This window comes from Sceloporus occidentalis, unplaced genomic scaffold (genome assembly GCF_023333645.1).
Source record: "Sceloporus occidentalis isolate IW3139 unplaced genomic scaffold, rSceOcc1.0.p SCAF_1, whole genome shotgun sequence".
Taxonomy (NCBI): domain Eukaryota; kingdom Metazoa; phylum Chordata; class Lepidosauria; order Squamata; family Phrynosomatidae; genus Sceloporus; species Sceloporus occidentalis.
This window is the reverse complement of record NW_028316981.1, coordinates 100,536,683-100,551,088: the sequence shown is the minus strand read 5'-3', so window position 1 is coordinate 100,551,088 and position 14,406 is coordinate 100,536,683. Positions and strand designations below refer to the sequence as shown.

The 14,406-nt window shown below is 43.5% G+C and overlaps 1 protein-coding gene across 4 annotated transcripts in view; it reads left to right on the top strand.

The window, feature by feature from the left end:
• The window catches only part of P4HA2 (prolyl 4-hydroxylase subunit alpha 2), a 61,937-nt gene that overhangs the window by 12,203 nt on the left and 35,328 nt on the right, over positions 1-14,406 (top strand). For 3 of the 4 annotated variants that reach the window (XM_089530675.1, XM_089530647.1, XM_089530656.1), the window contains exon 2: positions 11,204-11,303. In XM_089530675.1, the coding sequence (XP_089386801.1) occupies positions 11,230-11,303 (74 nt within the window). In that variant the 5' untranslated portion in view covers positions 11,204-11,229. Of the gene's footprint in view, positions 1-11,203; positions 11,304-14,151; positions 14,232-14,406 lie in introns of those variants that run through there. The other variant, XM_089530665.1, reaches the window with a different exon arrangement.

The following is a 14,406-nucleotide window of genomic DNA, read 5'->3' as shown; positions in this document are numbered from 1 at the left end:
GTCTGCTAATTGGTGATCATTATCTGCTGGGAAAGGCCCTGACTCTGAGTGGTTTCCCATTTGCATTTGCTGAGTCCTTATTTTGCTATTCCTCAGGACTGGTAGCCAAATTTTATTCACTTTAAGGGTTTCTTCTTTCCGGTTGAAATTATCCAGATGTTTATGGATTTCAATGGCTCCCTCTGCATCCTGACATGGTAGTTGTTGGCATGGTCCAGAATTTCAGTGTTTTCAAACAGCATTTTATGCCCAGGATGGTTTGTGGCATGCTCTGCTACTAATTTCATGATTCTTTAGAATCATTCCAGTATAAGAAAAATGATTTTATTATTGTGATGCAATTCTTTATCTTATAAAGTGTCACCATCTCAAGTAATAGAAATTATTATATGTATCATTCCCTCAGTTACATGCAATATCTGTTGTGCCTAAATCATGTCTCTTGTACTCTTCATTTATATCTTCCTAATTTTCAGCCCTGGGCTAATCTACCTAAAGTAAATCTCATTGAATACAGTGGGATTTACATTTTGAGTAAATAGTCTCAGCCTGTTAGTCTCATAACTGGATCCTCACAGTCTAACAGCACGAAGACACATGTTTTTCATTTAATAGGTTTTTTTTCTCTAAAAAAGCGAATTTTTTTTTTTTTTTTTTTTTGAGTGGATAATGAATTACAGTACTGATTTTACTGTGGGTTTAGTTCCTGATTCTTCTCATGTTTTCCATACATGAAATTGGTTGTGCTCATGTTAAGGAGAAACTCTCAGGCCCAGAGTAAAGTCTGTGCTTAGACCTCAAATTGCTGTTTATATAAGAGACACGTCTTCTTGGGGTCAGTACAGGACCACATCCATAAAGTAAATATCACGTGGCATGTGCGTATTGGGGTCAAGCATTCATCTAAATCAAGATTGGTCAAAATGTCATCATACCATTTAAATTTAGATTCTTTGAAAAGCAATGCATCAGGTTTATTAAAACAGTATATAAATCTTCCAGACATTTTGAAAGAGCTCGGTTTGCTAAAACAAGTGACTCTCAGAAATGAGCAGTTCTTCAATCCTGAGTGAAATGTTATAGGGCCTGTCCTAAACTTCTGAAGAAGACAATTCTAGATACAATATCTATTTTAAAAAATTATTCTGGAAACTAAATTTGTATATGTACTTTAGTATAAACAAAGAATATCCTCAAATGGGTTTAAAGCAGGGTGTGTTTGGTTCTGAATTTAGGGGAAGGGGGCGGGTAATGCTCAGTCTGATTGATGATTCAAAGGAGCTGTACATACGGGTGGTGAAATGCTGCCCCTCTTTGCTGCATATCGATCCCAGAGCAGCCAAACTGCGCAGGAATGATATGCAGCCAGGAAGAAGCTGTCTAGAGCAGCTTCTTCCTTGTGGTGTCGCAGCCCTATCACGCCACTTCCTGTGCCCCCCATGCAGACGCTGAGCATCATGTACATCATCATGATGGCCCTCATGTGGATGGGAGGTTGGCATGATGGTGGTGGCGGCGACACGTTCTAGGGTTCCGGAGCATGCGATTGCTGTGTGCTCCAGAACCCTAGATTCGGTGGCGCCATGCCTCTTCCTGCCCATATGTACCAGGCCAAAGTTTGGTTTCATCCTTTATGTCAGGGAATGGAGAACATTTAGACCTCCATTTGTTTTGGACTTCAGTTCCCAGAACCTGCAGCCAGGCAGCCAACAATAAGGTATTGTAAGGATTGTATTGTAAAGCATTTGGAGGTTTAGTTCTTCTACCCCCTGCTTTACGTCTATCAAAAAATTAATGCCTAGGATTGGATTGAGGTTGAAGGTAGCTTTAGACTGCAATCCTGTATAGCAGGAGAAGGAAAACAAAGGCTACTGGGATGTATGTTGTCCATGAACCATTCCTTGTTTTGGAACTAAGCTGTTGGGGCTCCCGTTAACACTGATGGAATCCCATACCCCACACCTATGTGGAGTGAGATGTGAAATTACTTCTAAAGAGATATTTGTACCACTAGGTCTCTTGAGGGTTTGAATTGCTGAGTTTTGGAGTGCTCAGAAAAAATCTGCTGGTAAGTGCTCTAGATTTTTCTGTATTCAACATACATATGTTTTTTGAAACTCAAACTGCAGGTGAAGTCAAATAAATAGATTCTGAAGAGCCATATGGAAAAACATGAATCAGCAGGACATTTATACGTTTCCAGAGCTTCTTAAAAGTCTCATTGTTTTTGAAACGATGATTAGGAAATCTGTGTCGGTATGTTTTCTAATTGATTGTATGTGACAAATAACTTCTGGACAGTATCTGATTAGAGGCAGAGACAGGGCAAAAATGCATTCTTTTTCCTGCTGCAGAAAAAGTTAATGGCAGTTTTGGTAGTCTGGTCAGTTTGAGCTTTATTTAGAAATATTTCTCAAGACATTGTTTTACATTCACTTTCTCTTCCTTTTCTTTTTTCTCTTTATTTTGAAAGGAAGCAAACGCTAGTTTAAGAAAGATGGATACATTTGTCTTTTAACCACCTTGGTGAATGGCCTATGCTGGGAACTGGACAGGGGGTGTGTGTCTATGTTCTGCTGGACCTCTCAGCAGCTTTCAATACCATCAACCATGGTATCTTTCTGGTACTCCATGCTAGGATGGGACTTGGAGGCACTGTTTTATGGTAGCTCCATTCTTTTCCAGAGTAGTACTTTCAGAGGGTAGTGCTGGGGATTCCTGTTCAACTTCTAGGCCACTGGCCTGTGGAGTCCCTGGGGGTTCTGCTTCGACCTCTATGTTATTTAACATCTACATCAAACCACTGGGAGAAGTTTTCTGGAGTTCTGGGGTCAGGTGTCACTAGAAATGTTGGTGATACCCAGCTCTGTTATTTCTTTCCACCAAATTCCAAGGAAGCTGTTTGTGTGCTGCTAAACTAGTGCCTAGTCACTATACTGGACTGAATGAGAGTGAATAAATTCAAGATTAATCCCGACAAGACAGAGGTACTCTTGGTCAGTAAAAAGACAGATTGAGGAACAGGAATTCAGCCTGTGTTAGATGGAGTTACATGTCCCCTTAAGAACAAGTTTGCAGTTTGAGGGTACTCCTGGATCCAGCTCTGAGCCTGGAGGCCCAGGTTTTAGTGGTGACCAAGAGTGTATCTGCATAGTTAAAGCTAGTGAGCTAACTGCTCCTATTCCTGGAGAAGCCAGTTCTGGCCACATGCCCTGGTTACATCCCATTTGAATTACTATAAGGAGCTCACATATGGCTGTCTTTGAAAAGTTCTCAGAAACTTCAGTTGGTACAACCAGCTGCAGCCAGATTTCTAAGTGGAGTTGGCTACAGGGAGCACATGACTCTCTTGTTGCAACAGCTCCAGTGGCTGCCGGTCCATTTCCAGGCACAATTCCTATATGGCTTGGGTTCAGATTATTTGTAGGGCTGTATCTCGCTTTACAGGGATGCAGTGGCTTAGTGGTTAAGACACCAATTCTGACGATTGTAAGAACGGAAGTTTGGCGGTTCGAGGCCCGAGTGCTGCATGATGGGGTGAGCTCCTATCACTAGTCCCAGCTTCTGCCAACCTAGCAGTTTCAAAGCATGCAAATGCAAGTAGATACAGTAGATAGGTACCACTTTGATGGAAAGGTAACAGCGTTTGGTGCAGTCATGCTGGCCACATGACCACCTGAGTTGTCTTTGGTCAATGCTGGCTCTTCGGCTTAGTAATGGAGATGAACACCACCCCCTACAGTCTGTTACAACTAGATAGTCATGTCAAAGGAGTACCTTTACCTTTTTATCTCCCTCTATTATTTTTACCTCCCTCTATGGGCCCATTAGAGTTCTGAGGTCATCTGAGGCCCTTCTTTCTGTCCAATCATGTCAGGCATGTTTGGTGGAAACAAGGAATAGAACTTAATTGGTGGCTGCTCCCAAGCTGGGTCCGCATGGGCCAGAATAATTCCAGAGAAGCCTGAAGTACAGTGTGCTCATGTCATATGCAGCTTTCAGCATATGCTGAAAGCCGCAAGGGGAGAAGGGGTGGTGCGTCCCATAGGGAACAATGGGGTGCACGCCCATGGCTTGTGCACACCGCCACACCACTACATGCATGAACCCCATTCATTTAAGTGGGGCTCGAGCATAGGTGGAATTGGCTTTATGTGGGGGAGTCCGGAATGGATCCCCTACGTAAAGAAAGGGTGCACTGTACAATATTCTTGTCCGGGAGCTGCCCCAGCTTTCACCTGTTACCTGGCCGTTTGTTGCAACACCAGCAGCTGTTTGCACATGTGTCCCACTGCACCTCTTGTCACCACTTCAGTGATTTGCTCGCTCTGGGGCCAGAACAAAGTGCCCAGCATTTAACACGTGGCAGGGTGCCTCATTCTGACCTCAGAATGAGAGATTTGCATCAGTGATGCCAACGCCAGATGGTACAGTGGGATACATTGTTAACAGCTACCCAGCATCTCAATGGAGGATGTCCAAATCTTCAAAAAGCAGAAAATAACACTTTACAAAATGGTTTAAGGAAGGTATATGGCAGGTTCAGTGCTGAACTGGCTGAATATTATCTGGACACAGTTTGCCCTAGAACCCGGGGTTGTGCCCTGTGTTGCCCAGACTCCCCATCGAAAGGATGAAGGGAGGACTTTTTTTGGCTTATGCAGACATCCCCCAACCCATCTTTGGAACTCTGTCCCTAGGGAGGTTTAGGATGACTTTCTCCTTGATTAATTTCTTTTGGCAATTGAAAACATTGTGCCACCAGACTTTTAACAACTGAATGAGATAAGCTTTTAACGATGTGCTGTGCTGTGTTATGGTTTGTATGATTTTAATTAACTTTAATGTTTTTAAATTTTAATGTTTTAACTTCATACAGGCAGCTTTCCATATCCATGGAATCAACCATCCATGGCTTGAAAATATTCTTCCATTGTCTTTCACTATGGGCCTGAACAGACAGGCCAAAATAAAGCTGCTTTGGGTCACTTTGGAGGTATGCTGTTTAAATGATGTATGCGTCCTAAGAGGTCAGAAGCTGCGCCAAAGCCATGCTCCAGTCCTAAGGACTGCAGTGCAGATTTGGCACAGCTTCTGGCCTCTTGCGATGTGTGTCATTTAAACAGCATACATCCAGTGTGACCTGAAGCAGCTTTATTTTGGCCTGTCTGTTCAGGCCCCAAGTTGGCTATAAGTGAGAGGAACTGAAATCTAGAAATTACTGGAAGGCCACATGAAAAGAGGACATTTCAGAGGATACAGTGAGCCTGTATCTGGATTTTCCACAAGGCTTTGTTCCCCCTCCCTCTCATGCATGCAGATTAATTTTTGCTTTGGGGAAAAAATAAGACACTTCTCTGTCTGTTGTAATTCATGACACTTGCTACTTTTGAGCACAATGCCTCACAACAAAGACTCTGGGAACCTTAGTCCTCTTCTTTTAGATCAGTGCTTTTGGTGGTGGCCACATAAAGAAGAAAAGCCCCAGCCTTTCTTGGCTTTGTTTTGTTAGACACAGATAGAAGCATAGCTCTATTTGAGGGACTAATGTCTGAATAAAGGCCAGGTCTAAACAGGCAGGGTGATACATTTGCAACTGAGAATCAGGAGGTTGTCTTGCAGAACATAATCTCCCTAGAAACTTCACTGAGTCATGAACAAGCCAGACAGTTTTACAGCTGGCAAAAATATTGCTCAAATCATTATACCACTGTGGCTCAGTTCATGTTAGTGCTATTCATGTTAGTGTTTTGTTCTTTTAAAACTTAATTTTGTTTAAAGTTGAATAGCTGTGGAAAGAAGGTATGGACACACACAGTTTCTTTGTTCTTCCAAACAAAACCCAACTTTTGTGTTTAGTGAGTAGTTTCTGACTATTGATGTTCATAGTTCTGTGTACGATGGCAAAGCTGTGAAAGATTCAGACCACTGGGTGAAGTAAATAATGTTCTTTGACTTGGCAGATTCTTAGAAATGAAGGAGTATGTGAGGAGGGAAGTGGGTTGCTGTTTTATCCAAAAAATTCAGTCACTTAGCCAAACTGTGTGTAATGTTCCAGGAAACAAGAACAAGCGCTTCAGATAGACAGACACGGTTTAATATATCCAAATATATGAACCTCCGGAATTCTGCTGGCTTGTTCCCTGGTGCTGCTATATCGTTTATTGTGGTTTTACTCTTGGCAGACCTCTCTATGGCACTTGTCACTCAGCTTTACAAAATTCTCATGTTACCTGAGAATTACTTTATGAGTGGAATCGTTTTTTATTATTGCACTCATTTATTTTATTTTATTTTGTGTTAAAGGAACTCGAATTACATGGCACCAAGCAAGTAATACAGGATGATATCATTTAGGAAGACGACTTTTTATGTACTAGCAAAAAGTCCATGATTATGATAGGAAGAAATGTCTGTGGATCTATGGATTACTGCCAGCATAGATGGGGAGAGGAGAGAAGAGGAGGAAGTGCAAAGCAGAGGTTAAGCCTTTTGGCATACAGACTGGGACTGACAGCTCTCCTTGTTTATACAATGGCCACCTGGAATCCTGGGCAGAGGAGAGGCAGTGCATTCCAGACCACTCCCCAGGGACTTGGCCAGCTCTCTCTCAGATCTCTTCCAAGCTGGGTGCCTCAGAATATGTTTCCCTTAGGGCCAAAAAGAGGTCTCCCTAAGCATGTATAAAGTGCTTTCACTCTTGAAGAAAATGGTTCCTCTTTACCTATGATCAGCCAGTGCTCAAATTGCTTAATAGCACATCTGCACAGGCCAAATACAAGGGCCTTCCCCTGTTCCCACAGCAGAGAGAACGCATGATGCATGGTCCAAAGCCTGGTTCTAGTGTGAACAGACTGCATGACAGCCAGCCTGTTCAGCACCACAACTGGGTTTTACCCCCTTTACCCTAGATTTAATAAAGTCCTGGTTTGTTCTGGATCTTCCCAGAAGATCCAGAACTCTCCGTTCTGACGGATTGACTGCATGCATGTCCCAGTGAGTCACCTGGTGTGTCCTTGTGATGGTCACTGGACAACTTGTTCAGAATGAAGTGACCTGTACTGGCAGTGGGTGCGCCAGGTGGATCAGCAGGACATGTGCGGTCAGCTGCTTGGCATCGTAAAGGTGGGTTTTGCAATGGTGGAGGGGCAGGGCAGCTCCAGGGCAAGGATACTCTGGGCTGCCCTGCACTGTTATAAACATTGCCCAAGATAACAACATCAACACAAATGGTGTCTCCATATTAAAAAGAAGTTGGAATAATTTCATGCATCTACTAAACAGTAATTAACATTCCGGGAGAAAAAAACCCAAAGTTGAACACTCCCTGGCCTTACTAGTTAGAAGCAGAGGAGCCTTACAATAGGCTGGCCCTACCATTAGGTAGAATGAGGCAAAGGAGCACAATGCAATGGCAGAGTGCTACAGGACACTTCTATGTGTACCATGGCTGCCCTGCTTTCCCTGTAAGATAGCTTCTGGAGGGTGGTAAAGACATTGTCTTTGAACTATGACTTAGCTGCTAGCTTTTATATATAGAAGGAGTGGGGCATCGTATTGTTCTTTGTGTCAGGCAGCAAAATCTCTCGGGCTGGCTCTGAGTAGGAGAGAAGGGTCTTTAAAAGAGAGCTTCAGAGGGATGCAAAACTGGTTGTCAATGCCAGATGTTAATGGGATGCGGGAATAAAACACCTCTTAGCCTGGATAGCAAATAGCCAGTTAGGAGATCTTTCTCTCTTGTTGATAGTGCAACAGTTTACCTAATACAATGGTATTCGTGTGTGTGTGTGTGGTAGGGTCTGGTGAGGTCTCATTCTTATGTACATTCTATGAATTACTTTAAAGAAGCAGCTACTGCTTTCTTTAGTCAACAGTAAGTGCAGATGACCCAGTTCAAGTCGTACCACCACCCATAGTAAGTGCAAGCCATAAGCCATAGAAGAGGGGCTTTGTTTGTGTTCCTGATTTGGAGTATGCTGTGTGCTGAATGTAATAATTAATAGAACATACATTTGTTTGGTAATGTACATTAAACATGTTGGGGCTTTGATCCAGACTGAGAATGAGAACAGGGGAATATGGTGATGACATCCAACTCTGCTTTTCCTTTCCACCTAAATCTGAGGAAGTTGCTATACTGTAGTTCTAAACCTGTGTCTAGTGTCAGCAATGGGCTGGATGAGAATGAATGAATTGAAGTTTAATCCAGGCAAGACAGAGCAGTTCATCATCAGGTGAAAAGTAGACCAGAGAATAGGGATTCACCCTTTGCTGGATGGCATTACACTACCCTGAAAATTCAGGCTTGCAGTTTGAATGTATTTCTGGATTCAGTCATCAAACTGGAAGAATGCTCAATTGCCGATTAGCCTGGAGGGAGCTTCAGGGGAGGGGGGAAGGGTCAATAGCATGGGGGAAAGGCTTGTACACCAAGGACAACATCACACTACACTGTAATAGTGCTATTATTCCACTAACTGCTATGGTTACCTGCTGTGGAATCTTGGGATTTGTAGTTTAGAGTACAGCATTCAGAATTCTCAGCCAGAGAGCTCTTGGGCCTCATTAAACTATACACCCCATAGCAGTTAAAGTGGAATAATACCGCTATAACAGTGTACAGTAGTATTATATTTCCCTAAATGTACCTTTTCCTACACTTAGTAAGTACATAGAGTAGAAACATACAATCCCTTTGCAGTGGCTTCCTGGTAGCTTGGGGGTGTGTTGTTTAGACTACACATGCCCCCAAGCCAGCAGGAAGCAGCCATGAAGCCGCCCACCCAACCACACGGTGTGGCATTCATGTGGTGCACACCACAGAAGCACTACAAAGCAGTGGTGGAAAAGCCAGCTTTTTGTCGGCTCAAAAAGGAATGGCTTTCTGCCTCTTCTTTTTGTGCTACCAAAAAGCTGGATCAGGGCTATGGCGTCCAGTTGATGTGGCCCCGATCTGATGATCAAAGGGGCAGCATCAAGCAGCCCCTTCAGAGCTGTCTGTTTTGGCCCTTAGTAAGGAGGGCTAACTGATCATGCTGTCACCTACCTTGTTTACATCTCACTTTGGTTTACTCTAACAGATTCTACAGGGGGATGACTTAAATGTTCAAAAGCTTTAGCTGGTCCACAATTGCCCAGAGTCTGTAACAAGGCCCATATAGCTTCTTAGTTACAGTAATTTCCTAGGCTGCCAGTTTATTGCTAGACACATTCAGATGTTGGTCATGCCCTATAAAACCCTATACAACATGGGTCCAGGCTACCTGAAGAACTGCATTCTCCCATATGAACTGGCCCAGGTTCTGAGATCAACAAGATAAGCCCTGAATAAGTCCCAAACTCCAAAGATTCTTGTTGGCTCAGGATTCTTCTTGTCAGGGTTTCCTAACCCTCAGGAAAAATGTTTTCAACCAGTTTGGAAATATTTTCAAGTATTATTGACAGTTCTACAAGAAACAGTGCCAGTAAACCATTTAATATTAGTGTTAGTTTTCTTCTGCAATGAACAACATTGCAGTGAAACAACAAAGAGTACAAAATACAATAATCCAAAAAACATCACAATATATATATAACATTAAAAATGAACAATAAAGATTCAATCACAGTTAAAAACCATAAGACCATATCACAGCCAGCTGAGTTGAAATCAATGATGCAAGATACAGATCTGGGGGGAGACCACAAATATCAAGGCACATGGGGGAAAGCTTGATGGAAAAGAAAGGTCTTAAGTCTCTTTTTAAAGAGATCCAGGGAGGTGATGGAGCGGAGCTCATTGGGAAGAATGTTCCAAATTTGTGGGGCTGAGATGGAAAAGGCCTTTGCGAGGTCGACACATATCTTGCAGTTGGAACTCTCAACAAATTCTTCCTGGCTGACCTGAGTGTGCGGAGCGGATTATATGGGGAGAGGCGGTCCTCCAAGTAACCTGGGCCCAAGCCATTTAGGGCTTCATAGGTAATTACCAACACCTTGTATTGCGCCCGGAAGCGAATAGGCAGCCAATGGAGATCTTGTAAGATGGGTGTTATATGGTCAGCTCTAGAACAGCCGGCGACCAATCTTGCAGCCATATTCTGCACTAATTGAAGCTTCCGGGTTTGGTACAAAGGTTGCCCCATGTAGAGCGCATTACAGAAATCCAATCGAGAGGTTGCCAGAGCATGTACCACCATTTCAAGGTCCCCCTGGCCCAGATAGGGTCGCAGCTGGCATATCAGCCGAAGCTGATAACAGGCGCTTCTGGCTGTCACATCCACTTGAGATGTCAATTGGAGCTACGAGTCTCAACTCCATAGCCCGCCCGGAAGCCAGTTTGAAATGGGTCCAGAAAATCCGTTTCATCCAAGATCGCTTGAAGCTGGAAGGCAACTGCTCTCTCGATCACCTTCCCCAAAAAATTACTCTTTTGCCTTACACTTTTTAAAAATAAATAGAGCTTTAATATGATAGCTTGTTTGTATTCTATATTTTTTAAAAATATATATTTTAGCTTATCTTATTGTAACCACCGATGGTTCCATGTTGGGAAAAAGATGGGATATAGAATAAATAATATAATAAATGGTACAGTGACACATAAATGTATAAAATCAAACCTTTGATGTATGTTCCTTAAATATCAAGCAATTGTTGCTTTGACTAGAAAGAAATATCTCTAAAAGTGCAGAAATTTAATATTTAGAGCAGACAGCATTCCAATTCAATAATGTAACTGGATTATGCCATAAGAGGTTTCTCTTTTTGGATGAAAATTTTAATTGGTTAAAATGTTTGATGTTTGAAAAGCAGTATGAAATTTTTCTACAGGTAGAGGAGATTAAGGGGCAAAACAGACAGCCCCTGAGAGAGCCGGATTGGGGCTGCAGCAACCACATGCCATGGCCCCAATCCAGCCAGTTTCCGCCCAAAATAGGAGCAGAAAAGGTCTACTCCTATTTCAGGTGGGAAAAGGCTGCCCTTTCCACTGTGGCAGTGGCATTTTGGCATTTCTGCAGCGTGGCACCAAAACTCTGTGAAGCTGGCACATGTGTGGTCAGCCGTGCAGCTTCCTGGCAGCGTGGGGGCATTGTCAGCGTGTGGCGTCTAAAAGCTGCGCTCAGACACTGTCCTCAAGCTGGCACAAAGGGGCAGTCTGCTTCACCCCATAATCTTCCTTCAGGCTTCATAAGTTTAATTTTCTTCCCTTGATATCTTGCAGATATTTCATTGATTCAAGATGACGCCATGGATTACTCCATTACTGTTAACTTGCCTTATCTGCATGGGACCAACGCAAGCAGAATTTTTCACTTCTATAGGTATGGAAAAATAGAGGCAAGAGATTAGAATGAAGTAACATGAGACCAGAAATCTCCCATCCTTCCATATGTAGGTACAGGCACTAGATCCCATCTGATCTTGGAAGCTAAGTAGGGTTAGCCCTGGTTAGTACTTGGATGGGAGGCAGTCAATGAATACCAAGTACTGTAGGCTATATTGAAGAGAAAGCAACTTTCAAAAATATGTATTCCTTGCCTAAGAAAACCCTATGAAATTCATAGGGTCACCATAAGTTGACAGGTGACTTGAAGTCTCATACATATCCTCACAGCATAAGTTTCAAAAGAGTTAAAATTCCACTGCCTCAAACCCATGTAACTGCATTAAAGAGAGATATAAAGGGATGGGAGGTCTCTGGTGTCTCATTCAGTTTGGTTCTAAAACTTCACAAGTTTTTGTTGACTTGAATTGCTCTTAATTTTTAGTCCTTCTGCCAGTGCATATTTTCACTGTACTGTGAATTCCTTTAAAAGCTGTGATTTCATCGTTGGTGCACCTCCACCAATAGCACCTGTAAAACATTTCACACTGTTGCTGTAGTCATTGTTGCTGTGACCTGATGGCCAGCCTTCTGGTGATGTGCCTGTCTATACTTAACTAGACTGGTCATTTTATAGCACACACACAGTCTGCACCTGAAATCTTTTTCAAAGTCTTACCTAGTGGACAGAAGCTGCCAGAATTTGCATTCCACTGACATAACTTTTGAGTGAGCCCAGGGCCACCTCCACACTGCAATAAAGAGGCAGATTAGGTCTTTATGGAGACATAATAACAGGACAGAGAGTAACACACATACACACTTTCCCTTCACAAGTGATATGGCACAGTTTTTTTTAATAAAAAAAATCTCCCCATATAAACAAAGATGTAATGGAAAGCTAGTATAGGTAGTGTTCCTCCACAAAAATAGAGAAGCAGCTTATATCTCATGAAGATGTACAAAATCTAGCTACTATTACCTTCTTCATTCCTTTCTTGCACAGTGCAACGTGGAATATTTGGTAAGACAGATTTTCCATTTTGGCTGTACAGGTGAAGAGCCTGACAAGCTCCCTACTGTTGTATCTGACTGCTTCTGTATATTTTTAATCAATTAATTAACCAATGTAGAATTGATATACAGAGTAACTCAAATTCAAGAGGGGGAAAGATAAAACATATTCTTTATGACAGGGGTAGGCAACCTTTTTGAGCCGGGGGCCGGGTTGCTGTCCCTCAGACAACTGGGGGACTGAAGCTGGGGGTGGAGCTTCCACCCTCTGGGGGCGGAGCCGCACACCAGGGGTGGAGCTTCCACCCTCTGGGGGTGGAGCCGCATGCTGGGGCGGAGCTTCCTCCCTCTGGGGGTGGAGCCACATGTCGGGGGCGGAGCTTCCATCGACGTCCCGCAAGGAGAAGTAGGCATGTGCCTGGCCTCTCCTCCTAGGTCCCATCCTTCGGCCAAAGCCCAAAAATTAATAATTAAATAATTTTTAAATAAATAAATAAATAAATAAAAAATAAATAATTCCTACACACACTGCAAACATTATATGAAGTAAAAAACAAAATGGGAACATATACAATATTCAAAATAAAGAACAAGAACAAGTAAAGTTAAATAAAAATTAGGAAATCCAGATCAAATGCATGCACAATGTCTCAATCCAGAAAGGAGCAAGCCAGCCCATGTGGAGGGATTTTGCAAAGAGAATACCAAGGGATATAAGCATAAGAATAACAATATTTGCAGCATGCAAGCTACCTGAAAGTCAGAAAGCAGAGGGAAAGCATAGAGTTGGAAGAGACTGCAAGGGCCATCCAGTCCAACCCCCTGCCATGCAGGAAATCCAGATCAAATGCATGCACAATGTCTCAACCCAAACAGCCAGCCCATGTGGAGGGATTTTCCAAAGAGAATACCAAGGGATGTAAGCATAAGAATAACAATATTTGCAGCATGCAAGCTACCTGAAAGTCAGAAAGCAGAGGGAAAGCATAGAGTTGGAAGAGACTGCAAGGGCCATCCAGTCCAACCCCCTGCCATGCATGCACAATGTCTCAACCCAAACAGCCAGCCCATGTGGAGGGATTTTGCAAAGAGAATACCAAGGGATGTAAGCATAAGAATAACAATATTTGTTAGCATGTGGAAGCTACCTGAAGGCCACAGAACAGGGGAAAATGCATGCACACTGTGTCCCAAACCACAAAGGCACAGGTAGTAGGTTTAGCTTCCGATAACCCCCCTCCCCCAATGAACCAACCTCTTCTCTTGCATGGTAGTGGCTCTGACTCTTTCTTTCTTTCTTTCTTTCTTTCTTTCTTTCTTTCTTTCTCTTTCGTTCTCTGCCTCCTCCTCCTCCTTCCCCCCTCCCCGCTCTTCCATGGGGGGAGGGCTGAGGGCAGAGCCAGGAGAGCGGAGCCAGAAGGTGAAGGGCAGGGCCAGGAGGGCGGAGAGAGAAGGGAGGAGGGGAGAGCCAGGAGAGCGGAGCCTGAAGGGCGAAGGGCGGGGCCAGGAGGGCGGAGGGCGAAGGAGGAGGAGGGAGGAGGGCGTCGCCCATTCAGAGGCCTGGCACGGCCCTGGAGCCCTCGAACAGGGCTCCAGGGAGCACACCGGGCCTCCTAGATGGGCGCCGCCATTTTGTTTTTTAAAATGGCGGCGAAGTCTCGCGCGACGAGAAAGGTTGCGTGAGACTTCGCCGCCATTTCAAAAAACAAAATGGCGGCCGGAGCGGCGGCAATCGGCGGCAGGAGCAAGCGCGGGGCGGTCCTGGCGCCTCCGGGGGCCAGATGTGGCCCGCGGGCCGCAGGTTGCCGACCCATGCTTTATGACATCGGTGCACCTGTTATGTCTATGGCATTTTCAGACTTCAGTTCTAAATCATTTTCGGTTTCAAACAAACCATGAAACCTATTCAAAGGTAGCCATGTTGGTCATATAGCAAAGTACAATAACATCCAAAATCCACAAAATAGTGATACCTTTATTTGACTTCCCAAAATGCACAAAATATAGATCCATGCAAGTAATAGTTCTATGCAATTATTCTTAGCAAACTGGGGTGGTTTTTTTAAAACCTTCCAATCTAAAAGTAT